The 25,347-nt window shown below is 29.6% G+C and overlaps 6 protein-coding genes across 13 annotated transcripts; 1 reads left to right on the top strand and 5 right to left on the bottom strand.

Moving 5' to 3' along the window:
• Positions 1 to 185: 185 nt before the first annotated feature.
• Positions 186 to 1,134, bottom strand: LOC139430802 (putative keratin-associated protein 4-16). Its single transcript, XM_071198112.1, has 2 exons — positions 347 to 1,134; positions 186 to 260 (listed from the first exon to the last, which is right to left on the bottom strand). Exons 1-2 carry the CDS (start codon positions 1,122 to 1,124, stop codon positions 217 to 219), a joined length of 822 nt encoding a protein of 273 aa, XP_071054213.1. The 5' UTR covers positions 1,125 to 1,134; the 3' UTR covers positions 186 to 216.
• A 2,211-nt stretch (positions 1,135 to 3,345) lies between these two features.
• Positions 3,346 to 6,113, bottom strand: LOC139430831 (E3 ubiquitin-protein ligase TRIM71-like). The gene is made up of 4 exons (XM_071198206.1): positions 6,050 to 6,113; positions 5,682 to 5,994; positions 5,407 to 5,613; positions 3,346 to 5,271 (listed from the first exon to the last, which is right to left on the bottom strand). Exons 1-4 carry the CDS (start codon positions 6,088 to 6,090, stop codon positions 3,715 to 3,717), a joined length of 2,118 nt encoding a protein of 705 aa, XP_071054307.1. The 5' UTR covers positions 6,091 to 6,113; the 3' UTR covers positions 3,346 to 3,714.
• Positions 6,114 to 6,209: 96 nt separating this feature from the next.
• Positions 6,210 to 6,719, bottom strand: LOC111422822 (U6 snRNA-associated Sm-like protein LSm6). The gene is made up of 2 exons (XM_023056063.2): positions 6,514 to 6,719; positions 6,210 to 6,456 (listed from the first exon to the last, which is right to left on the bottom strand). The coding sequence occupies exons 1-2, from the start codon at positions 6,602 to 6,604 to the stop codon at positions 6,308 to 6,310; spliced, it is 240 nt and encodes a 79-aa protein (XP_022911831.1). The 5' UTR covers positions 6,605 to 6,719; the 3' UTR covers positions 6,210 to 6,307.
• Positions 6,720 to 6,921: 202 nt separating this feature from the next.
• Positions 6,922 to 10,564, bottom strand: LOC111422757 (uncharacterized). Its single transcript, XM_023055971.2, has 3 exons — positions 10,461 to 10,564; positions 7,264 to 8,047; positions 6,922 to 7,203 (listed from the first exon to the last, which is right to left on the bottom strand). The coding sequence occupies exons 2-3, from the start codon at positions 8,044 to 8,046 to the stop codon at positions 7,048 to 7,050; spliced, it is 939 nt and encodes a 312-aa protein (XP_022911739.2). The 5' UTR covers position 8,047; positions 10,461 to 10,564; the 3' UTR covers positions 6,922 to 7,047.
• Positions 10,565 to 12,639: 2,075 nt separating this feature from the next.
• On the bottom strand, positions 12,640 to 25,288 carry LOC111422755 (Epidermal growth factor receptor pathway substrate clone 15). 8 transcript variants are annotated; one of them, XM_071198284.1, is made up of 18 exons: positions 25,234 to 25,288; positions 24,543 to 24,587; positions 24,251 to 24,484; positions 24,024 to 24,197; positions 23,747 to 23,857; positions 23,327 to 23,691; positions 21,180 to 21,342; positions 18,457 to 18,699; positions 18,174 to 18,236; positions 17,642 to 17,839; positions 17,402 to 17,587; positions 16,684 to 16,780; positions 16,532 to 16,600; positions 16,233 to 16,309; positions 16,064 to 16,177; positions 15,732 to 16,004; positions 15,418 to 15,549; positions 12,640 to 14,254 (listed from the first exon to the last, which is right to left on the bottom strand). In XM_071198284.1, the coding sequence occupies exons 1-18, from the start codon at positions 25,261 to 25,263 to the stop codon at positions 13,745 to 13,747; spliced, it is 3,084 nt and encodes a 1,027-aa protein (XP_071054385.1). In that variant the 5' UTR covers positions 25,264 to 25,288; the 3' UTR covers positions 12,640 to 13,744. The 8 variants fall into 8 exon arrangements, with proteins under 8 accessions (XP_071054385.1, XP_071054386.1, XP_071054387.1 ...); XM_071198285.1 differs by having other exon boundaries at positions 18,457 to 18,696; XM_071198286.1 differs by having other exon boundaries at positions 24,991 to 25,276.
• LOC111422756 (uncharacterized) lies at positions 18,694 to 22,213 on the top strand. Its single transcript, XM_071198292.1, has 7 exons — positions 18,694 to 18,863; positions 18,919 to 19,301; positions 19,344 to 19,599; positions 19,649 to 19,933; positions 20,388 to 20,543; positions 20,594 to 20,775; positions 20,830 to 22,213. Exons 2-7 carry the CDS (start codon positions 18,985 to 18,987, stop codon positions 21,152 to 21,154), a joined length of 1,521 nt encoding a protein of 506 aa, XP_071054393.1. The 5' UTR covers positions 18,694 to 18,863; positions 18,919 to 18,984; the 3' UTR covers positions 21,155 to 22,213.
• Positions 25,289 to 25,347: the final 59 nt, after the last annotated feature.

Here is a 25,347-nt window from a genome sequence, read left to right as displayed (position 1 = left end):
GAGTGGATTGTGCATATTAAGTATCCATCAAATGACGATAAAAAATAGTGTTCATTTTTGCCATAATATCTTAGGGGTGAATCGGACACATGTTCAAAATGTCAGTAAGAAACGAAACAAAACCTAATATGTTTTGAAAAATTTAAATAAACAAAATAAAATTCAAAACATTTCAATAAAATTTATTTTTAATCAACAATTAAATTTATTTTAACATTAAAATCTTGTTGGAAACGTATTTCCATAAGCAGATGCACAAGCTGAAAAAAAATGTAATATTAGAAAAGAAGTACTGATTAAAAAAGAAAAATAATTTAATATAAAAATGATATAATCATTAACTTACGGCTATATTGTGGTTGTGGTGCCATTTCATATTGACATGGTGTTTGTATAAATTGTGGATAAGGTATTATAGGTTGTGGTGCTGGAATTGGCAGTGGAACAGGAACTGGTTGTGGAATAGGAATTGGTTGCGGCATAAGAATTGGTGCATTATACGGTTCAGGAATAACAACAGGTTGTTGATAAACCGGATATTCTGGCGAGAAAGGAATACTTTCGGGATATAAATTTTTTCTTGGCATCGGTAACGTATCAGGATCAATAACTTCAGTTGTATTGTCCTTACAATACACATCAGAACAAATCGTTTTGATATCCCCGCCGCATTCATCTGTACCTCTTGTACAATTCTTCCATGGTATCAATACCTTGCAGCACAATGTACTTTGCGCAGGAAGTATCTCAATATTATTTTCATTTATTGTGGTTACATTTATCGGATTATGAATTTTATTCAAGGTATGGATAACGTTGTTTAAACTAATTGAAAAATTTGAATTTGACGGCGACGAATTGCTTTCTTTGATTATTACGGTTTCCTTTTCAGTATCTTCATTATTACAATCCGAAGAACAGCATGAAGACGAACAACACGACGATGAACAACAATTTGAAGTTGTACACGAATCACAACAATTTGTTTCTTGGCATTCTTGATAACATGTAACTTTACAACGATGAGTGTTACATTTTGAATTACAATTACTTTGGCATCTATTTTGAGCGAGTATTAATGAAATTGAAATTAATGTGATTAATAAAAAAAGTTGGGTTTTCATTTTTCTACTTTTCTCTGAAAACAGTGATAAAAATGTAAATGTATGGTCGATTTTTATAAAATGAATATTACCTTCTTGGATAATAACTGGTGGTTACTTAGAATTTGAATTAAAATTTGTTTTAATTTTAGCTTTTATATGTTTTTTTATAATGTTTTTAAAAGATAAAAAAATCTTGAACTAAGGTCAAGAATATTTTTGAACCGAAAAGTTCTTTTATCTTCATGGTCAATGTAATGAGGGCAACTAAATTGTAATGATAAATCGATAATGAAACTTTTGTTGTTAATATTTCAATCTTGGTTAATAAAATTAGAACAAGGATTTTTTTACAACAATATTTACACTTCTTGTATTTGATAAATTTTATCAACCGAAATTGGTACTTTACCTGAACACATAGAAAATAGAACTGAAAATACTGATTTAGTTATCACTTTCGATTATTAATTAAAGTATCCTCTTTTTAATGCAAAAAGCCGTTTTGAAAAAATCACTTGCAGCTCTTGAGAAATAAATCTTTGAAATGATCGACAATTCTTTCAAATTTTGCAATTTTCGCCGATTAAATTTTAAAAATTCGTATAAAATCCATTTCTGGGAACATAAGTATGAAAATTTCCCAAAGTGTTAATAAAAGTGTCTTCTTTCCAATGAACAACTCCGTTTTAAAAAATAACTTTTAGTTTTTGAGAAAATAATATTTGAAGTTTTGATAAAATTTTCGAAGTTGCAATTTTCACCGAAAATTTTCACAATTCGCTATAAAATTAATTTCTTGAAGGATCCTTGTGGAAATATCACCAATTATTAATTAAAGTATTCTCTTTTTAATGTAAAAAGCCGTTTTGAAAAATCACTTTTAGTTTTTGAAAAATAAGTTTTTGAAATAATCGAAAATTTTTTCGAATTTTACAATTTTCGCCGATTAAGTTTTAAAAATTCGTATAAAATCGATTTCTTAGAATATACGTATGAAAATTACCCAAAGTGTTAATAAAAGTGTCTTCTTTCCAATGAACACACCCGTTTTGCAAAATAACTGTTAGTTTTTGAGAAAACAATATTTAAAGTTTTTATAAAATTTTCGATGTTACAATTTTCATCGATAACTTTCAATATTCGCTATAAAATTAATTTCTTGAAGGATCCCTGTGGGAATATCACCAATTATTAATTAAAGTATCTTCTTTTTAGAGTTAAGAGAAAATTCAGAAATGCACCAGAAATTATAACCATAATGGCCGGATATCCGGCCGAAGGGGATGCTGAATATCCGATATCTGGCTGTTCGGAAAATTACTATCTGTTCCATCACTAATTTGTACTAACATGGAGTTTGTTTAATCTGGATCAAACGAGTAATTTCCCATGTTGAGATGGTTTGGGTATCTTCTTAGGGATCTCTATCTAGTAGAAGATTCTGGCTTAGGTTCAAACATGAATTTGCTTTGATATGTGGAGCCAAAAGAATTTTGTTTTGATTACATAAAGGGTGGGACGTATTTCTGGATGAATTTAAACGAAAACTGCTTGTCTGAACTGTTGTGGAATATAAAGTCTTGGAGATGATGAAGAGGATTCACAGCATAGCTTGATATTGGATTGTAATGTTGTTTCATGTGCCAAACAATAAGATTTGAAGGGTTGTTGGAAAATTGTTTATTCAGTAAGTTTGACAATTCTGTCAGCAAGTAAGGGTTAGAAAATCTGGATAAAATGAATTTAGAGATCCGCTGTTTGTTCTGCAGAGAACATCTGCGATAACATTTGAATTTCCTCTGATGTATTTGATATCTGAGATTTGTGTGACAATGGGTTTGTGATCTGTGTATACCGTAAATTGATTTCCAGTAAGGAATATTTGAAAAATTTGATGGCAGTAAATGATGAAGCATTTTTTTTTTAAAGAATGCTAATGTTTGAAAGTTTCCATTGATGGTTTGTGTTAAAACAGCTCCCATAGCTGTATTAGATGCTTCAGTTGTCAGTGATAGGGTGGCATGTGAAGAGGGATGTCCTAGAAAGATAGATTTTGACAGAAGATCTTTGGCGTTGTCGTATTGTAGTGTCCAAGAAGTTGATGAGATCGTTATGTTTTTAGTGCATACAGTAAGAAAGAAAAAAAGTTTAGATTTGTTTTAGAAACTCTATTTTTATTCGCTACAACATTTTTATGTCAAAAATACTTTTTTGCTATTAATTATAACCATCTGCACGTTTTTATACAAAAAAAATTATGATTGGTAACCAATACATATCAAATTTTTAAAACGAAAGAAACAGTTAAGCTACAATTTAATTCATAAACATTAAAGGCAAAATTCGAATTTTGTTGCCTTAAAACAATTTTGACACACAAAACTCCATAAATTACGAAACGTAAATAAAAATAATGAACGCACATTTTTATACACATAGTAATTTATAGTTCACTTCTATAACTACATTTTTTTAATTAAATCGATCTTTCCGGTTTTTTTATATCGAAAAAATCGAATTTAACTTAAAAATAAAAAAAATATAAAAAAATTAAGCTTAAATAAAAAGCTTCACTAATTTTTACACATTAAAACAGGTTTTTTTAAATTTATAAAACTACAATTCGATTGTATTCCATGTCAATAACCGCAATATTTCCTTCCGGTGTTAAACAAACTCCTTGGGGATTTTTAAACGTTTCATTTTTGATTTCTTTAATCGTTTTAAAATGTTGATCGAAAATAACAACGCGACCATTCTTTGAATCGGCCACAATATGATTTCCATCTAAATCAATAATTAAACCTTGAGGTCTATTAAATTGTCCATCAGAACCATGAAGTTTAAACGAAGAAAATATTTGATCAAAAATTAAAAAACGATGATTATTAAAATCACCGATAACCAATTCACCATTTGGATTAAAATGAACGGCTCTTGGTAAATCAAAAAATTTTAAATCATAAGGATAAAAATCAATGACTCCATTTAAAATACAATTTTTATTGAATATTTGTACTCGACGATTTTTTGTATCAGAAACAATAATTTCTCCATTATTTAAATTCGTACAAACGTCCCATGGATAATTAAATTCGCCAGGTAAATGACCCATTTTACCAAAATCTTGAATATAATCTCCATTTAAATTAAAAATTTGAATACGATGATTATCTTTATCAGCTACTATTAATCGATTTAAATTATCGATAACGATTCCTGCTGGGCGATTTAATTCTCCTTTTAATTTTCCATACTTTCCAAAAGAAAATTCAAATTTTCCATTTCGATTAAAAATTTGTATCCGATTATTACTTCGGTCAGAAATGAAAAATCTTCCCGTTTTATCACAAATTATTCCCCAAGGACGACAAACTTGCCCTTTTTCTTTACCTTCTTCGCCAAACCAATAACAATCTTTAAATTCATTTAAAAAATTTATTTTAAAATAACAAAAATTATCGATACTTAAATCACGGTATCTTTCGGAGTCATCGAATGGAATTTTTTTTAAAGCAATCTTTTTCATTGATTCAACCATTGTGGTTCCAACAATACTTAAACCAGCAGGTTTTTTAAAAACGTTGTTTTTAATAGTTATTCGAAATTCTTTGTTATGAATCGGAATGAAACCATAATCGTATTTTTTCGCCAAATTTAAATCTTCACGGCATGCCAACGATGAATAATTAATAATTTTTGCATTTTTCGTTATTAACGATTGTCTTAAAGATTTTAAATTTGATTCCATTCGAAATAACAATTGATTTAAATTGTATTGTTGCATTTTTAAATCTTTAACTTTTAAAGTTTTAATTGTTTCGATTAATTTTAGAAGATACGGTCGTCTGTGTGGGCACGAACCGTTATATTCCCAACTGTTTAAAAGTTGAATTACACTTTCCGAAGTTTCCTTAGCTTTGTATGGAATTTCTTTTAGGGTAATTTCAATTTGAAAAAGTAAATTTTCAATATCTTTTATGTAGTTGTTTAAGGATAATTGAACTTTTTTTGCTGTTGTGAAAACAGATTCCGTATTTTTTGGTGTTATTCTATGTCCTTGATGATTTTCGATTATACATTTTGAGCAAATCGTTCTTTCGCATTTCTCGCATATAAAATAGAGGGGTTCTTTGTGGATTGTGCATCTTTTAGATACATCCCACTAAAAATAAAAAAACAATTAATCAAAAATTACGGTTAAAACAGTAAATAATTTTATAATAAGTGTGATTATTCAACTAAATGTATGAAATAATTACTGAGAAAGCGTTGTGAACATTAAACTCTATATATTTACCGTTATCCGAGCTAAAGTCTCTGTTTCAACAATATTCTTTTCACTAGATGTTATTTTTAAATAATTTCCACTTCCACGATCGCCAATAACGCCGAAATTAAAATCGTTTTCAGTTTTATTTGATTTTTTATTGATTTCTTTGCGTTGATGATCGTCGAAATTATCTTTTACATCGATTGTTAAACCATTTTCTTCAACAAAATTACCCTTAACATAAAAAATAAAAAAAAACTTTGATAATGGTCATCCAAAATGTTTATTTAAAATATACTTACCCATATTAAATTATTTAAAGCATCAGGATTGATTTTAAACACACAGGAATGATCAGAACACGCTAAACTTAATTGTCTAAAAATACTGTTACCAGTTCCATTTCCGTAAATGGATTTTTGAAGACACCCAACGATGGTGTTTTTCGAAAATTGTAATTTAGACGTTGGGATGAATTGTTCCTCCTCTGAACTAATCGCTGAATCAGAATCTTGCATTTCCAATTGACTTTTATATTCATCAGAGCAAATTGATGATCTTTCACACATGTGAAAATGCCTTTTATCCAAAATATACGAATCCATTGTGCTTAAACTATAATTGTAAGTGATTTCATTAACTTTAATGTTATTTTAAGGTTTAATTTTACCTTTGAATTGATAAGATTTTACTTTGATAATTTTTGGACATTTTATACGCTGACTAAAGAATGAAAACTGGTTCTTTTAAAACATGTGGAAACCAAATTTTTTTTGGGCAGGAAAAATACTTAAATTTATAATCATTTTATAATAATACATTTATAGAAATTAATCAAATCATTTATTTTTCAATGAAAATTATAATAAGAATTAACTAAATAAGCATTATTATAAACTAAATTAAAAATAATTGTATGGAACGAAAACTACATCCTTCTTTTTTGAGTACTAATATAAAGCACATTATTTCCACGAATAAAAGCATCGCCAAACTTATTTTTAAGTTGCCCATTAACATATTCTTCAGTTTGTTCTAGTGCGATATTCATGTAACCATCCAAACAAGCTAAAACACCTAAAAAAACAAATATATTTATTATTATATCAAATGTATTTTGGTTGTTAAATTTACCTCTGTAATCAACACCGCTATTTAATTTAACCACAACGGGTCTAGCGTGGATTTGTTGAATAAAATTCGATAAAGCTTCTTTTCTGCTCATTATAAACAAGATTTTTTTTATTAAGAACTTTTTCACAACAAACTTTAAAGTTTGTTTTAGGTTATGTTTCTGTCAAATAGCAACAAAGTGTTAGGTGAGATACCAACCCTAAATTTAGTTATGTATAGAATATCACTAGATTAAATTTAATTTTTTAATAATGAATAGTTTTAAATTATTGAATTATATTTATTATTTAATATGAACAAATTAGCTTCCAAAAAAAACTATTTTTTTTTAATCACCATTCTATTTTAAATTTATTGAAATTTAAAATGTCACAAAAATATGTCATTTGTCAAATAATTTGAAATAAATAAATTTAACCAAATTATTCCTAATTTTATTAAAATCTATCCATTAGTACATAAAATACATATAACAAATCGTAGTATTAAAAAAATAAATAAAAATTAAAGAGAAACACAATAATCACTTATTTTTTAATACTCGACATTGTATCGTTGTGTTACATATTGGGGCCTTCTTTGCTGTAAAGAAATGTTAATCTCTTCCGGATTTCTATAAACTTGTCCGATTGTCGTTTCAGGTCTTAAAGTGGGTCTTCGAACAATAACTTGTCTTTGTTCTTCTTTTACCTGTTAAAAAGGCAAACAACACTTTCTAAGTTAATAAAAAAAGTTATTAACTTTCTTTACCTGTTGTCTTGGTCTCTGTGGCTCATCATCTTCATCATAACTATAATAATTTTCGGGATAATATCGATCAGAATATTTTAAAGTAACATTCGGTTTAGATTGATGTTCTTGCAAATTAATCGGTCTATATAAATATTCGTTGACAAAATGGAACTGCGAGGATTTTTCACAAATATTATCACCACCGGGCGGCATGCATATTAAATGAACTTGATGGAACGTAAATCCTTCGGGACAAATCCATGAGTGTCTTGCATTATCTTGACAATAATGAAAAACTTCACATCCCAATTCCTCATCAGCATAATAACCAGTATTTCTTCCTTGACAATTAAACTTGGTTTGCGGTAATAAAATAGAAAGCCTGTCCGGTTCCTCTTCTTCCTCTTTTTCGTCTTTCTTTTTCCCATCAACTTCTTGACCTACATCACCATACTGAGGTCTATACTGCGGCGGTTTTCTTTGTACAATTTGAGTTTGCGGTCGATTTTGCGGTCTTTGTTGAACGGGAATCGTGTTTTGCACCGGATAATTATCATCGGAATAAATTGGAACTCTCGCTTGTGAAGAAGCCACTTCAGTATCATCATCTTCTTCTAATTCTTCTTCTTTATCATCTTCGTAATTCGATGTAGGTCGAAATGCTGTAGATGCGGTTGGACCAAAACCACGATTTTGAAGATGTTTTATTTGCTCTTCGGATAATTTTGTGTAAGTTTGTCCTGGGGATGATTGTGGTAAACTAGTTACCAGTGGGATTAAGAATAATATTAATAAATTCATTCTGAAAAATAAATAATAATGATATATATTAGCACAACAATAATAATTATAATAAAAACCAAAAACATCTTTTTCAAAAAGATTTAACTAATCCACAACTAAATTTGGGTGCTTTCCAAACGAGAGGAAGAGACACTTAAGGTGTTTGAAAGGAAAACTATGGAGAAGACGATATAACTTCTATAAATTGCAATAGCAATATTGAACAAACCAGTCGGAACCAGAAAACGAGGGAGACCGAAACTGAGATACCTTGTCGATGTAGAAGAGGATCTAAAACCAATGGTAATAAGAGCATGGCGAAGAAGGGCGAGAGACAAGGAAAACTGGAGGGTATTCTGAGGCAGGCCAGGATCCAAACTAGGCTGTAGAGCCAGAGAAGAAGAAAGAGAGCTACTAAAAGAGAACTCTTCTCGTCCAAATCTATAATATCGAAGAATCGCGAACAAGTAGGTGCTGAGGAAGTACTATATATGAATATTGTTAAATGCATAACTTATCAAATCACCACCTATTTTACCATGTGTTTATTTTATAAAGCTGGAAATCAATACAGATGACAGTGCCTAAGGCATATTTTTTTTTCAGCCCGGCAGCAATAATAATAAAACATATATTCAAAAAATTATAGTGTTGGTTATGATATTTATGTAATCAATTGAGTGATGCGGAAATGTTGAACCTGTTTCGTTTTCTTTTTTTGGTTATTGAAGAGGGTGTGTCGTTTTATACAAGAGAGAAAACTGGACCCGAAGAGATGAATGAATTTATTCCTGAAGCTTCGGGTTGGTTTTGTGAAAGTGAAATTACATGGTTACTAAAAGAAGTCGGTCTACATTCAAAGTAACAGATGTTCCGTAAAATAAAAATTTTTATTTATTTACATCGCGCTTTAACTCTCTCTAAATTCTCTTCAAAAAGTTTTCGAGTAAAAAAAAGGATTAAATGTTAATCAAAAGAGAAAAAATTGATTAAAAAAAAATGTTGAAAGTTGAAAGGACTTTCGATTTGCTTTTACTGCACTATTATTTACTGTCCATGCACCTGACATTGTGACCATTCATTCTTCTCTCATTCGTTTCGATTCGAAGCCGAAAAGCAAAAGCGTGACGAGTGCGAGACCTTGAAAACAAAAAACCTTTCTCCTCCTCACAAAATCACTTTTGTTCCACATTTCACAACGCCTAAAATTTAAATCCGCGTACAAGACACGGATTTAAAAGCTACCTTGCGTGTCATTAACAATTCAATACTCAACAAAAAAGAAAGGAAACCAATAGGAGCGATATTAAAATTACAATGACAAAAAAAAATAAGTCGTGAATATCGCAATCTAAAACCAAACGAGAAACCAATTAAGAATTTTCGTATCGTTTACTAAACAAACCGTAAAATCAATTCTTAAACTATTATTTGAGTTAACACATAGATAATTGAATGTTTATAAAGTGGAAAATAGAAAATGATGGTCTATTTAGTAAGAAAAATTTAGAAAATAAGAAAGTCTTTATGAAGAAAATTTTGAAAAAGTTCCCTTTTAACTGTTAATTATTATTAAAATAAGATATCTTCGTTTCTTCTCACCAATTACTATTCAGTTACATCTCATTACTACATAAAAAGCTTTTTTCTTCTATTTTCTTACATTTAACTTTCCTACCGGTATCGAAATAGAAAAAAATTAGGACAACTATGCAATGATCTTGTGAATGTTGTACAATTTAAAAATAAAGTCTTACGTCTTTCTATTAACTTTGTAATAAATTTAAAACGTTTTAATATTTTCTTCCTAATTGCATACCTACATGGGTTTCTGTTATATAATGTTCTGAACGTTTTCAGCGTTCGAAATACTTTCACGACGATTTAAACGCAAAAAAAATATCTAGAATCCGTAACAAATCGAAATTACCCATAAATTAATATAAAAATAATTGAATTAAAATATTAAACAGTTTATTTATAGAATGAAATGAGGAGAATGTTAATTGAATTTACGCGTAATATGTAAATTCTTGGAGATTTTGCGGTTTATTAGTCAAGTCTTCTCAAACGTTTAATAACTTTATGAACTATTACGCAAGTAGTTGTTAACATTTTAATCGGTAAACAAAATTTCTATTCAATTTCTAAAGAAAAAACGATAATTAATTGAAATAAATTGGAACCAGTTGATCACATAGAAAGTTCACATTTTCAAAAAAAAATAGTAGCACTTTAAAAGCGAAATCCACAAGAAAAGTGACCGACTGACACACATATATTTAATCTCAATTAAAGTTTTCAAAAAATTTCTCTAAATCAATAACAATTAACATCGTTTAAACGAGACAACATTAATTTAATATAATTTAACATTACCAGCTTTTTTATAAGATAAAATAAATAAATTTAAGGCTTAATTTTTAACATACCTGCTCCTTCTTATAATTTCTCTTAAGATGAGATTGTTTCACTTGCACGTGAACAACTGTACTAAGCTGAAATGCAGGGGTATCCAATCTTTTTATTTATAAAAGAAAAAAAGAGATTCGACTCGGGTGGGATACTTTCCAATTTAGGTGGAGAGTATATCTTAAACTCGTTTGTATATACAGGAAAGGTTCAACGCAATAATTTTTGTACGGGAGAAATGGTCTTATATGGAGGGAGATAGTTTCGATTTATTTTCCGAGAAGTTTGGATAATTTTTAACATTTTCCAAGTTAAATACATTATTACCATATGTTCTATTCACAACAATCACATATCATTTGATTATTTAAATACAGTTTCACTTCATGTATATTTATCTTCTAAGAATCTTATCTGCAGAGAAAGGTTAAGGGAATCCAGCGTAGTAATAATTTTGAATTATTGTATTCTTTTTATTTAAGGAAAATAAAAATGTGTTGTCGCACTTCAATTTAACCTTGGACCATTTTATTTCTAAAGCTAATATTTCAATATTTATCACTTATTAAACAAATCTCTTGGTTTAAATTGATTCTGCAGTGATAACATTCATATTTTTAGCATCACCTATTTTAGTCCAGACTCAGATTCTGGAAACAAAAAAGCTTCTTCATTCCATTAAGTGTGCTTCTAGCTTGTTCATTTCTAATGCGCACCTCTTGAAAGCTGTCGCTGTTATCATTAATCGTATTGCCTATTTTATCATTAACCTTTTTCAGTTTAAACTAATTTTAATAAGGTTTAAATTAAAATAAAACATTTAATTCACTTTGCACAAGTTATATTGATTCAATCAAAATACATAAAAAGAAACTGAAAAGATAACATACGGTTAAGTTACATTTCGATGGATGATAGTGTGTGGGTGCATCGGTGTACGTACTTACAATATGATGGTAAATATTATGTTAATACACTTTATTTTTTTTTTTTATTTTTGTGGTAACTTTTTGGTGATGATTTTTTAAAAATACATCTACCCAACCAAGCTAAATATATTTGTATATCAATAACAGTCACAAAAACTAAGAACTTAATCTTTTTTTTTTTTCTTAATTTATTTTTTTTAATTTTAACATTTTACATTAAGTTTTCCTTTTTATTTTATTATTTGGTGGTCAAAGATTATGATTTCTTACCAATTTACGTTACAGTACAAATTTTTTTTTTGTAAGCGCATATATTTTCGGAGAAACGAAAAGATTTTTTCAGTGACAAGGTGAGTGCATTATTTTCATTTTTACACGTGCAGGATTTTTAGTTATAATAGCATACAAGGCCTAAGTAAAATGTAACACTGTACATAGGGCACTGAAGAAACAAGAAGTGTGTTTTTTTTGTTACATATTATTTATTATTTAATTTTAATTTACGAGTTGATTAAAAATTATTAGTTTCAATCAATTCGTAACCAAAGGTCCCAAAAGTAACCAAAAATTGGTTTTTAACAATTTTTTTTCTTACATATAATGGGATCTTTTCTAATTAGTACTTTTGGGACATGATATTCATTATTTTTAAATACACTAATCGTTGCCTATTATTTTAATCTAAATAGTTTATTAGAGGCGAATAAAGATAGTTTTACAGATTCAAGTACTGATTTTTTTTTCATTCTTTCACCATATACATTTAGAGGGCAATAATGTGAAAATATGGAAGCCTCAAAACTATTTTTCTACATAAAAAAGAAATAGAAATTAAACATCCATTAAATTAACATTCGCTTCTTAAAACGTCTTCCAGAAAACTTTTTTAATCCACTTATGTACACTTAAAAAAAATTATTTATGGTTTATTTTCTTTGCTGGAACGACAACGAATGTATTTACATTATTGGAAGATACAAATATACCAAAAAGAAATTAATTTTATGTGTCGTCTTTAAATTGAATTTATCATTAATATAGAGGGTTTACTTTTTTTTTGTAACAGGACTTTGATGCAACATAAATTTTATAAAAATTATCATTAATAGAATTCATATTCAATTTATTACATTTTCGTGCTGGCTGTTATTTTATTATAAAGTCCTGCTGCAATAAGTTGAACACATGCATCGTTTAAACAAAATAAAACCTACCTAAAATTATTAAAATTGAAACAAATAAATAAATAAAAATAAAGAAAACGAAATGATAAAAATAAAAAATAAATGCTATTTATTCTACAAAGAATCATTTTAACCATTATAATAAGATATATACACAGAAAAAAAAACTATATACACATCACTATTATATTATTTTAAAATATAAATAACATACTAAAAGAAAAAAACGGAAGTAATAAATACCTGATAAACGTTTAAATATGTAGGGGAAATAGTTCATATATATATATACATTTCTGTGGCAAAAATGAACATCTTATATCTTAATATACTTAATTAATATTTTTCGTTTAGAATTTTGCGTTTAACACATTAATAATAATTAATAATAGAGGATCTTCAAAGAGTAATATTGTAAATTTGTAAGCTTAACAATGATAATAGTAACAGCGACGAACAAATCTTGGAAAAATCTTTACCCAATACAATTATTAACGACATTTTGAGTATTTCTTTGGATTATTTAACACTTAGTGAAGTTTATATCATTACACATTTTCAATTAATTAATTTACAGACTTTAAAACAATATAATTACTGAAATAATTGTGCCAACATTATTTTTTTATTGTCTTATTTTTAAAGAATCTATTATTTTTCTTTTAATTGTCTGCAAATTAATTGATTGTGAAAATTGGTTAATTAATGAATTAGCCCATTTTTTAACTATACAAGGTAGAGGTGATTGTTGAGCAACGCAAAATAACGACCTCAATGATAATAATTGATCTCAAATAAAAAACGGAACCAAAAAAAAAATAATAATAATAAATGATATGTACTGCATTTTATAAAATTCAACGACACCTAATAAGCTACTATTTTTATTTAATTTACTTTTCTATAATTATTATTCCATTTTGTTCCGTTTATTTTATTAAAACTTTATAGAAAAAAAGGAAATGATTTTAACAACAAAATGCCTCAGTCGAATATACACATACAAATAACATATTTTCGTTACTTTATATCTTCATTATATTAAAAATCTAAAAATTCTAAAGGGATTGGATTAAAAATGAAAAAAATACGATTTCTTTTTAGAAATTTAACCAACCCCTCCAAAAAATCTATCATTCTTAAACAACCGAATTAATAAACATCATTCTCCTGTTTTATCAATAATCATAATTATTTATTTTCAGTTTTACTTAATTTTATCGCTAATTCTAACTCAGCCTCCTCTTGTTTTTGCCGAAGTTTTCTTGCCTCTTCCAATTTTAAGCTTTCTTTCGCGGCCCAAGCAAGTTGTTCATCTTCCGGCGGAACGGGATCTTTACCGAGCGGAACCGATTTTCTTCCTCCAGCAGTTTCAACAGCATTCGTAGATCCAGGTATTTCAGGAAGCGGTACCGATTGACGTCCTCCTTGCAAACCAAACGGATCGAAGTCATTGGCGGTGGAGGCGGATGCTGCTGTTGATGTCGTTGGTGGCGGTAGTCCAAACGGGTCAACTCGTTGTTGTTCACGGGGACGTGGAGCGTCTGCGACGGCGGATTGCGCCTCGTCGTCGAATGTGATGTTGAACGGATCCTCGTACCTGTAGTTCCGGAAAGGGTCGTCAGTGAAGTCAAGATTCGACTTGTTTGTTGATGTTGTTGCTGTTGAAGGCTGTGGCGCTTGCTGTGGCTTGTTAGAGAACTGAAGAGGAGATCGGAAGAGAAGTATTAGTGCTGGAAAAATTTGCGGTAAGCAGAACGGTTAGTTAACGTTACGTTTGTGTCCACCTCGGCATTGTTTTGGTCGCAGCTGATCTACTATATTTTTTTAAAAAAAGAAATAAAACTGTAAAATTAATTTTATGATTATTATTTGTTGTTTTTTTTTCTTTTTGATAATATGGAACTGTTTGGAGGAATAACAGAATAACATTAACTGAAAGTGGAAGGAAAAATCTTATAAAAATAAATAAATAATAAATATAACAAAAAATATATATACAAATGATTCTTAAACCAAGAACAACTTAGTTTAAATCGTATCTACGTTATAATTTACATTTAAAGACATAAAAACGGCTTAAACGGCTGTTCTTGGTTTAAATTATTAAGATGTTTCAAAAATAGTCTGCTAAACGAAAATTTAATCTAAGCTTAAACATTCTATGGCGAGCACATCAGTTTGGTAGCTGAATATGAGTTTGTATTGATGCTCATTAATTGAACCAACTGCCAGAAGGACAGAGACTAGAAAATTAGATATAATTTTAACTAACACACTTAGAATTATGATGATAAAGTGCTACCTGCCATAGTTTCCATTGGATATGTACGGGATTTTTAATTAACAGGTTTCAATTTCGCATTAAATAATTATCTGTACTCAACATCTTCGTTTAGCAAACTATGTATTTGAAACGTTCAATATAGAGCTTCAGTGAATACGTTTTTTTAAAATTAATTAATCATTCAAATTTGAAATACTAAAACTTTTGAAAATAAACAACAATAATCATACAAAAAACAACAGGAGTGCCTATATAAATAAATAAGAATAAATTGGAGAAAACAAAATATTTTGGTAAAAAGAAAGTTACAATCTGCTAAATAGAATCAGTTATTGCTTTCCATAACAATTAACAACCTGTTCAATACCTACAAAAAAACTTGAAGGAAGTACCACAGCAGAAATAAAGTCACAAAATATTCTTTTTCATTGTATTATCAACTTTACAATACTTCAACAGCTAACTAAAAACAGATGTAAATAAAATATTACCATTTTTCTATTTAGCAGATCGTACGTGATTATTAAAACAATAAATAAATAAAAATATAAATGGATTAATAAAGTAAATCTCCTACCGGTAAAGTATCTTGAGTACAACATGATCGTATGTCATATCTGAAAGATCTTCGTTTCGGGAAAGAAGGATAAGGAATTTTCGGATAAAGCACAGCCTTAGTACAAGTACAACGTTGGAAGGAAATGAAAAACTAGGAAAGGAAACAACATCGATTAAGCAACATAAATAACCAATAATCCCGATTGAAAAAAAAAACCATCAAAAAACAAATCCAAGAAGTAAATAACACAAATAAAACGAAAACACTTAATAATCAAAATAAATAAATAAACTGCATAATTAGCGACCAAAATTAAAAGACATTCAACGCACTTTTGAATCGAAATCGGCGAACCCCTCGAAACCTCCGCTCGAAGACGAAAACGGATCGTTTGCTTGCGTAGCACAGAACGGATCCGGTTGATTTGGTTTGTTAAAGTTGGGGGGTTGCATCGGTCGAGGAGGTGCAGGTCGAGGTGGTGGTTGTTTACTTTTCTTTGGGGGTAAAGCCGGACTTGGGCTACTTGGTCGTCCTGGTGGAGCACCGTCACGGGTTGGTGCGTGAAGCACCGCGAATGGATCGCAACCAAACGGATCTTTATCAGACTAAAAAAAAAAATAAATGGAATGCAAAAATAATCTCAATAAAAAACAAAATTTATTACTTCCGGTTGAGTTGTGCAACAGGGGTTGTTTTTGTCGCCAAAAACATTAAAAGGATCCGATTTGTTACTATTACTAGCGAAGGAAGAACCAAAAGGATCTGATGAAAATCCATCCTAAAAGCGTTATAATGAATTTAAAGGATTAAAAATAATGCGGGGTTTAACTTACATTATTTGTCGTATTTGCAAACGTAGCTTTAAAGGGATCACTTGGTGCAAAGGCATCTGTATTACTTTTAAAGGGGTCTGAAAACACAAATAATTTTAAAAATGTTATTCAATGTTAATCAATTTAATAATTAATTGGTGGTTTAATTAAATTGTATAAATCCTGAAAGAGATGCAAATTTAGTTAAGTTAAATTACTAAAATTATTCAATGAAAATTATAAAGTCAGGTTAGTGATCATTAAATAAAAACGAAAACATCAAAAAAATAAAATAAAAAAGCAAACAGAACCTCATTTACCAAACATTTTCCACATATCGCTTACAGACATATCAAGGAGTGTTGTATGTTTATTAGGTAGATTTTGTTCTAAGTATAGAATGATAAAAAGAAATGAAAAAAAGGTAATGAAGATATTAATTAATAACCTAAATAAAATATTGTTTTCATACCGCTTTTAAATGGATCTTCTTGGAATCCTGATGAAGCAACATTCGTACCTGAAATATTACTGAATGGATCATCATCCTGACTACCACCAAACCCATTCTAGAAATTAAAAAAAATAGTGATAAAGTAAAGTAGGCGTTTGCGATTTTTAAATGCAACACTTAAGATTTAATTTACTTAGATGGGTCGTAAATCAAATTTGTTTGTTGAAATTGAAATGAATTTTAAATTCTTTAAGCGAAGTTCCCCAAAGAAGATCGTTAACACAAATTTTGATGATTTTGTTTCTGTAATGGAGACCATGAAAAGGAACAATGAGCCACAATGTATATCAGTCTTTCTCAAAGTCCTTGTGGGCACTAAAGCCTACAGGGGGGCGCAGAAAAAATTGGAGAAACCTTTTAAGAATACGACTAATAGCCCATTCTATTGGTGTACAATTGTAAAATTCTCCATAACCACGGTGAAATGCACCCAAAAGAATTCGCTATAATTATTAAACAAAATTATATTATTGATTCCAACTGGAAGGTATAATTTTTTTTTAAATCTACTTCCTTCTTACTAACAATAAGAATATTTAACAACTTAATTTTCAAGATCAAGGCGTAGGCATTAATTTAAAAAGGTTAAAGATCAAATAACTTGCAAATTAACCCACTTAACACGGTGCAGTTTAAATCATTTAATGTGTCATTAACAAACATCATTCTTATTTACCTGCATTTTTGTATCTTCTGAAGTGCTAAGTCGTTTATATTGCTCGTCGCGAAAATCTGGCGTTATCCTGAGAACACTATCAGATACAGAACTCAAATCTCCCGTACTAATTGCCGAGTCGCAAGCGACAATCGCATCATTCATCTGTCTAGTTTGTTCTTCGAGTTGTGAAATCATATTTTTAGCCTAAATCAAAACAAAAATTAATACTTTATAAAAAAAAATTAGATTTATTTTTACTTGACTAATTGTTAATTGTGTATCTTGCAAACTATTTGTTAATTTATCCAATTTTTTCGTATAATCCGTTTTGAGTTGTTCCAATCTTTGTTCTTCTCGTTTTAAACCTTCCAATTGTTCCTTTTTACAGGATAATTCCGTTTCTTGTGCCGATATTACTTCCGCTTGTTCAGCAGCTTGCGATCTTAATTTCTCAACCTAAAGATGTTTTTAGATTTTTAATTTTATTACCGAAATAAGTCAAATAACATCTAAAGATTTAAAAAATACAGAGTGCTTCCATTACAATTTAGAGATTATAAACCAAACTATAAAGTTTAACTACAATAAAACATTTTAAAAACACTCTATACATTAAAAAGACAATTAAAACGTTAATCATAAAGTGTGTAGAGTTTTTTTACCATCACCGATTTCGCTACAGCACCGTGCAAATTACCTAACTATAGCGCAAGTTAACACAAAAAAGAAGAAAATACATTAAAAAGAAATGAAATAAATATTACTAAAAACTCGGTATAAAATAACTTACCGTCGTCTTTTGATCGGCTATTTGTTTATCCACTTCCTCTAATTCAATGTCTATCGTTGATTTCTACACTCGGAAATTAAAAAAATAATAATACATGCTAAACTATAACTAAAAAATTAAAACAAACACAATTTTTATTTCAAGCATAAAAAAATTGCACCAAAACACAAAAAGCCAAGCAAAAGCATTAATTAAACGTATTTTTCATCATTCCTTATTTAAAAAAGATTTGTAACAATAAAAACACACAAATTTTATAATTTATTTGTTTTATATCACATACCTGCGCCTTTAAATCATTGAGTCGTTTTTGGGCTTCACCTTTTTGATTTTCTAATTGTTTAAACGTCGCCGCAAGAGTATCCAATTCGCTTTGTAAACTTTTTATTTCGCCACTTTTTATTTTTATGTCCGCTTCGCGTTGGGCTATGTCCGTTTCTAAACTGAGTTTTTCGCGCGACAACTCCTCTATATCTTTACTAATCATATCTAATTCGGGATTTGAATATCTAGTGTTGTTATTCTCCTGAAACAAAAACAGCATCTAATTTATTCAGTTTTTAAACGTACACATACGGTTACAGTATTGTAATTTTAATTTGTGACTTGAATAGAAAATTATCTGGTATGTTTCATTGTTGAATACAAATTAAATTCGTTATTAACAGCTGTGTTGTCAAATTTGGAAATGTAAGCGGAAAAAAATGTTGAAATAACTTAACATAATTTGTGGTTTATGATTAAGTTTAAGTTGGTGCTTCAAATAAAATACATCTTTGACATCTGTAATATTTATTTCACATAAATCAAAATGATTTCGATTTTAATTATGTTATTACTTATAAATAACATCATTCAAGATATAAACGGTTTATTTCGAGGAAATATAATGAAACAAATAAAAGGCAAAGCTATGGATTATTATAAATCGAAGTTTGGTACGAAAGGTTTAAATTTTATGGGTTACGAACTTTCCGAATATCCGGGTGCGAATGATATCTATCGAAAAGAAAACATAGCAAAATGGGAAGAGTATTACCAATGTTTAAACATGCAAAATGAAGCGTTAGGTTCTCTTAGAAACTTCGTCCCCGAAGCTATTTTGGCTTACGAAAGCGGTTACGTTAAGTAAATTATTAATTTATCACACCAAATTAACACTTTTATTAGATTCGATTGTAAAATTTGTTTAAGTCCTGAATCTCAACACAACCTCGAATCTGTCGAATGGGACTTTGGAAAAGAGGACGATAACTATTTAATTGAAATCGAATTAACGGAACATGTTATAATCGCACCAGAAGATAAATCGTTAAGTATTTATAATCTTCAACTCGAACACACCGGTCAATACGTTTGCCGACTTGGACAAACTATAACAGCTCCAATTTATTTAACAGTTATTAAAGGAGATAATTTAACCGAAGTAAATTCAATAAATTCTCCCGTAAAAAAAAATAACCTAACATTTTTAGGTTCATGGTAAAAATGCTGAAAAAGGACCATTTCCACAACGTCCAAAAACGATTACCGGAAGCGATGCTTTATATTTAGACACTGTATGGAGTCCATGGTCGCAATGTAATCGATGTCATAAAGTTGGAAAACGTCACAGACATGGTTATTGCATTATTAAGTATGGAGAGGAAGATGTGGAGAGAATGCGAAGGGACGAGGAAAATATTACACAAACAGCTACGACGATTCCATTTAATAATAATTCCGGGTATTTCAGTGAAGGACCAATTAGTAAAGAAAATGTAGGTGTTCTAAATCTTGGAACCAATCCCAAACCTATATTTTCATGTATAAAATTCTTTCCAATAAGCAAACGCTCTAATAAAAGGACGCGGTGTCATTATTTTTCTTTGCATAACGGGGAAATTTTTCTAATAAACATGATAAGACATGTGTTTGGGGATTCTACGTTTTACGAGTTCCGTTATTAGTTTTATTCGTTTGTAACGTGCGTTGAAATGCCGTCAAAGGTGGTAAAAAAACAGATACTTATATTAACAGAGAAAATGGAAATAGCGAGTTTATAAGATAAAGAAAAGTTGTCAGTTCAAAAGCGACAAAAATAGTCAAAGATAAAGAAAATTATAGATATGAAAAGAAAAATTCTGATAAGCGGACAAAAGTCGATTACTTTTGTCCGCTTATTAGAGCTTTCACTGTATTTAATTTAATTATTAATTAAATTACTGTTTTTAGACATCCGCTTGTGTAAATTGTAAAGAAATTGAATTGGATTTGTTAAAAATTTTTGAAGGTGGAATGCCGTGTGAATCTCACATTTTACCAAGTTCGTTTAAAAATCTTCCTGACGTGAAAGAACGTACAGGTGAAATAATGGTTGGATATTGTAAGGTAAATTTAGTAATTTTAATAATATCTAATAATACAACAGCATAATTAAGGTACCATGTCCTAAATCCCAAATATTTGAAGTAAAAGATAAAAGTGGAAAGATTATAGAATCAGCAAATAATTCGGCTGGAATTTATTCCATGTTACAACCGATTCCACCACCTGTGCCTCCTTTAGTGCAGCAGGTTCAATATGCTGCTAAAGGAAATGATATAACAATAGGTTGCCCTGGGTAAAATCTTATATAATTTAATTTAACATAAATTAAAAAAAATATTTTGTATAGGAATTTAAATAGTGATGCACCAATAATTTGGCAAATAGCTGGTAAAAATGTAGTCCCCGAATTATTAAAACAAGATTCCCTTGGTCGAATTTTTATAACACTTTCCGATAAAATCCATATACGGCAAGCGAAAATATCCGATACAAATACATATAGTTGTTGGCAAAATGATGAAGTAGCCGGCGTTATACGATTGGTAGTTGAAAAAAAAATTGAAATGAATTTTAATCATCACATAATGTTGTTTGGTATAATTATTATTTTATCTACGTTTCTTTTGGTGTTTATGAAAGCGTTTTTTGGACGAAAATACGCAAAAACATAAAAATTATAAAAAAAGAAATACTTACCACAAGACCATCTGCGGATTTCGTTCGAAATGTTGGAGGTACCATTTCGGGGGTTAATGTTGCTGGTGGTTCTATTCCATTTAAACAACGCGCCACGAACCACATTGCCAAAGCGAATTGTTCGTTATTTAATTTTCCACATTGTTTTATATCACAAAGTGCCCTAAAAAAATAAAATAAACTTGATTATTAATATGATATTGATTTCATCTGAATAATAATAACATATTTAAAGTTATGTCCTTAGGTAACAAATTTTCAGCAATGCGTCAGCTAGTTTCATTACTATTCTGGATTGGCAGAAGAGTTGCTAGATAGAACACATTTCATTGGCACCTTAAAGAAGAACCACAAAGAAAATCCGAGTTAAGTGACCCAAAAAAACTGAAGCCTGGTGAATATATTACAAAAGAGAATCATAAGGAAATAATTGTTCTTTCCTGGTGAAATAAGCGGTACGTCCTGATACAATCGTCAAGAACAAACATAGAAAAAAACGGAAGTGATAATTGCTTACAATAAAGGGAATGATCAATCTCCACTTAGAACAACTGTCAAGTGGTATCAAAAAGTGGCGTTTGAGATTTTGATGAATACTGCTATGATTAATGCGTGATTGATGTATTAAGAAATTGCTTATGGTTTATGCAATACTCGCCCTTCTCCAGCAGAAGAAGTTCAAGCTGTCACGCCAAGCAGAAATCGTCGTTCACGTCATGAACTGTCTGAAAGAAAGTCCTAAAAACGTAAACTCTACAAGATGTGTTATGAAATGGCCAAAACAAATCATGGGTGGCGAGTAGCTGGGAACTTAAAGAGGATTTGAACCTACTATAAAGGATGATGTTAAGGGGAGTCTCATCTGTGAATTAACAGTTTGAATAAAAAAGATCATTAGGAGTGAAATCCTATATTATAGCATCAGGATTTTGTTTACTGTAGGAAACATTTTCAAACCACTATTTTATTACAAACTGAGTTATTTTATTTATTATTGAAACTTTTACGATAATAAACACTGATTTTCTAAATAATTTTTCTTTTATTTACAATTTTTTGATGCAAAACACTGATTCAATTATACAGGTGTTTCTAAATTGTTGCGAAAGATTTCAAGGGTGATTTTTTAGCAAAAATTAAGGGGTGTCTTTCATATAACATTTTATTCAAAACCCCTTCTCCTCCAAGTTAAGGGAAAAAATCTGCAACTTTCTTATACCTTGACATTTTACAACTAACAAATTGTTAGGTTTATCACAAAAAATAAAATAATGCTGAAATCAATTTGACAGAACTTCATTTCTTTGACTAATAATAACCAATCTCTAAAATAATTCACTTGAGCCTGTGTATTATTTTATTTTTTGTGGTCAAACTAACAATTTGAGAAGAAAATGTCAAGAGACAAAAAAGTTGAGTATTGAAACATCGGTTGATTTTCATTTTATTAGCAACAGTTATCTGCCAAATTTCATTCTTCTTAATTCCTCCATAGTGGATTTATTAATTAAAAACAATTTTTTCCTCCTACAGTGCTGTAACTTGGTGGTGAAGAAGTTTTGAACAAAAAGTTAGATAAAATTTCATTCTTCTAAATTCCTCAATAGTGGATTTATTAAATAAAAACAATTTTTTCCTCCTACAGTGCTGTAACTTGGTGGGGAAGAAGTTTTGAACAAAAACTTATATAAAAAACCCCCCTTAATTTTTGCTGAAAATCACTCCTTGAAATTTTTCGCATCAATTTAGAAACAGCCTGTATATATAGAAACGGTAGTCAACTTGTTAATACTCTAAGTTCTTTATTATTAATTTTAAAAAGTCTGGATTCTATTTAAATGAATTGTAGGCTTTAACATAAACTTTATCTGCGAAATTTATTCATAAAAATTGAGGTTATGTCAAACATTTAGACTCTTTTCAAAATGGACAAGAATTGTTGAAATTCTTTTTTAAATAATTTTAACTTCTATCTTAAGGTTATATCTATTTGTAATATCCTAAAAATTTATTTAAATTCTCTATTTTTATAATCACCAAGTTTCTTTAAATAACAGGAAGTGTAGGCGTTTTCATCCCAGATAAAAAAAAGCAATCCAAATTCATGATAATAATAAATTTTATAACATAATTAATTTTTATCTTACCAAATATGAGCAAGAACAGGCGGAGGAACCCCAGATTGCAAAAAAACGTCTTTAATTTCCTGTCCCGAAACAAAACCATCTTTATCAATATCGCTTTTTATAAACAACGCATCAGATTTGCTTCGTTCTTCTGGCGTAACCACCCAATTCATTGTCGGTTGTACGGGTTGAACTGGTTTTGCGATATTTGATATAAGTGGGGCTGGCTGTTGTGGAACTTCCGGTTTAACACCATCCATTCCGCGATTTAACATATTTTGACCTAACGGGGTGGAATTTTTCCTTTTTGTTGATGGCATTAATTCGGGAGGTAAAGTATTGGGTATCGCATATTTTTCCAATGCTTTATAAACTAAATGCATTGCCTATTAAAGAAAAATTAATTAATTAAATTATTTTGAATTTTATTTAAATATTTACAGCAACAAATTCGTTTCTGTCTAATGAACCATCTTTATCTTGATCTGCTAAATCCCAAATTTTGCCTAATGTTTCTAATGGTAATTTTGAATCCATTAACACTCCTTTTACCTACACAAAAATCATTTTTCCACTTGAAACTAGGCTTGTTTACTCAGATAATTTAAACAGATAAATATTTAAATTATTTTGATAACTACATTATCAAAAAACAAATAAAACTCATCTTTTAAGATTTTAAACCACTGTATTATGTGAAAATAGCTTTTTAATTTACCTTATTTCCTGCTATCAAACCATTCATTGGTTGTAAACTTTCAAATAAATTTTCATATTTTTCCCTTTCTGCTGGTTTTATTGTCCAATCTACGGCTGTTGGTGGCAAGGATGTTATTAAAGGTGTATTTGTTGGTGGCGGTGGTTTAACAGGTTTAATTGTTGGAATATCACCCTTTAAATAAATAAAATACATATTTTTATTTTTCAATCAATCAATTTTTTTACCATTTTTGGTGGAGGTGTATCGATCCCTAAATTTGCAAGATTAATATCTCTTCCTTGTTGTGCTAATGCAACAAGTTTAAGGGCCACAAACATTCCAGTTCTATCAAGACAACCTCTTCCACCAGGATCAGAGAGATCCCAAACTCTCGATAAAACAACATCACTTAAACCGGATCTTTTAAGAAATCGAGCAGCTTCCATTGCCCCGATAGTGCCATAACCATTTGGATCAACCTTTAAAAAGGCAAAAGATGATCAAAATGATTTGATTTGAAATAAAGCGATTACTTACATAGTTGTAGTAAGCTTCATATATGGCACTGTGGTTACCAGCCACCTTAAAGAAGTCAATAAATCTCAATAAGCCTTGATAGTAATAATAACGATTAAAAAAAATCAATAATCTCATTCTTTTTATGTTCTTAACCTAGAAAGCTTACATAAAGTGCAGTCGCGAAAAAAATTAAAATCGTTTAAATTCTTTTCTTTAGATGTAAAAAAAATTATGTACTTTGAGCGACAAACAAATCGTTTAAACTATTTTTAGAAATAAATCCTAGAATAAACCCACTTTGAAAGCTACTTAGAAAGACAAGTTGTTGACGTTATTGACATTTTAAACGTCAAATGTAAAATTTTCGGGTCGTATTTTGACAACTACCACCTCCCCCTATCTATCTAACATAATGTGCCCCTCTCAAAAGTGCAAATTAAACCCTGATTATTTCTCGAAGAGACACCTTTTCGAACATGTTGATTTTTCGTCCGGCGAAAATGTATATGTTAAAATATCAGGATAAAACTAAGCTAAACCGTAGCAAAACCGCCCACTAAGAAAACACAAATTACACGCGCGATATCAACCAAATGAAACTAGAACGTCGTGTTGTCGGATTCCTTGGTAACCCGTTAACAAGACGGTTGCGCGAATTTCACGCGAAAGGTTCGTTTTATTCAATTTATCCCGAAAAATGCCTTAGTACCTTAGACGGTGACAAGGGTAGAGCGGCCATCTTTTCGAATACTGAAATAAAATCGTTTATTGGTCGGTGAGTGCAGGGATGTCAACCAATCAAAATTACAATCAATAGAGTCTA

Source organism: Onthophagus taurus, chromosome 7 (genome assembly GCF_036711975.1).
Source record: "Onthophagus taurus isolate NC chromosome 7, IU_Otau_3.0, whole genome shotgun sequence".
NCBI lineage: Eukaryota > Metazoa > Arthropoda > Insecta > Coleoptera > Scarabaeidae > Onthophagus > Onthophagus taurus.
The sequence above is the reverse complement of the archived record's forward strand: the minus strand, read 5'-3'. Positions and strand labels throughout refer to the sequence as shown.

Coding starts and splice junctions, on each gene's coding strand:
- LOC139430831 (XM_071198206.1), bottom strand. CDS start 6,090: ATGTCCAAAAATTATCAAAGTAAAATCTTATCAATTCAAAG. Junction 5,995..6,049: donor AAAATCTTATCAATTCAAAG/GTAAAATTAAAC, acceptor TTACAATTATAG/TTTAAGCACAATGGATTCGT. Junction 5,614..5,681: donor CTTTAAATAATTTAATATGG/GTAAGTATATTT, acceptor TTTTATGTTAAG/GGTAATTTTGTTGAAGAAAA.
- LOC111422757 (XM_023055971.2), bottom strand. CDS start 8,046: ATGAATTTATTAATATTATTCTTAATCCCACTGGTAACTAGTTTACCA. Junction 7,204..7,263: donor CACAGAGACCAAGACAACAG/GTAAAGAAAGTT, acceptor CCTTTTTAACAG/GTAAAAGAAGAACAAAGACA.
- LOC111422822 (XM_023056063.2), bottom strand. CDS start 6,604: ATGAGCAGAAAAGAAGCTTTATCGAATTTTATTCAACAAATCCACGCT. Junction 6,457..6,513: donor TAGCGGTGTTGATTACAGAG/GTAAATTTAACA, acceptor TTGTTTTTTTAG/GTGTTTTAGCTTGTTTGGAT.
- LOC139430802 (XM_071198112.1), bottom strand. CDS start 1,124: ATGAAAACCCAACTTTTTTTATTAATCACATTAATTTCAATTTCATTA. Junction 261..346: donor ACCACAACCACAATATAGCC/GTAAGTTAATGA, acceptor ATTTTTTTTCAG/CTTGTGCATCTGCTTATGGA.
- LOC111422756 (XM_071198292.1), top strand. CDS start 18,985: ATGATTTCGATTTTAATTATGTTATTACTTATAAATAACATCATTCAA. Junction 19,302..19,343: donor TACGAAAGCGGTTACGTTAA/GTAAATTATTAA, acceptor CACTTTTATTAG/ATTCGATTGTAAAATTTGTT. Junction 20,776..20,829: donor ATAACAATAGGTTGCCCTGG/GTAAAATCTTAT, acceptor TATTTTGTATAG/GAATTTAAATAGTGATGCAC.
- LOC111422755 (XM_071198284.1), bottom strand. CDS start 25,263: ATGGCCGCTCTACCCTTGTCACCGTCTAAG. Junction 21,343..23,326: donor CCTGTTCTTGCTCATATTTG/GTAAGATAAAAA, acceptor TTATTTTTTTAG/GGCACTTTGTGATATAAAAC. Junction 18,237..18,456: donor TCAATGATTTAAAGGCGCAG/GTATGTGATATA, acceptor TTCCGAGTGTAG/AAATCAACGATAGACATTGA.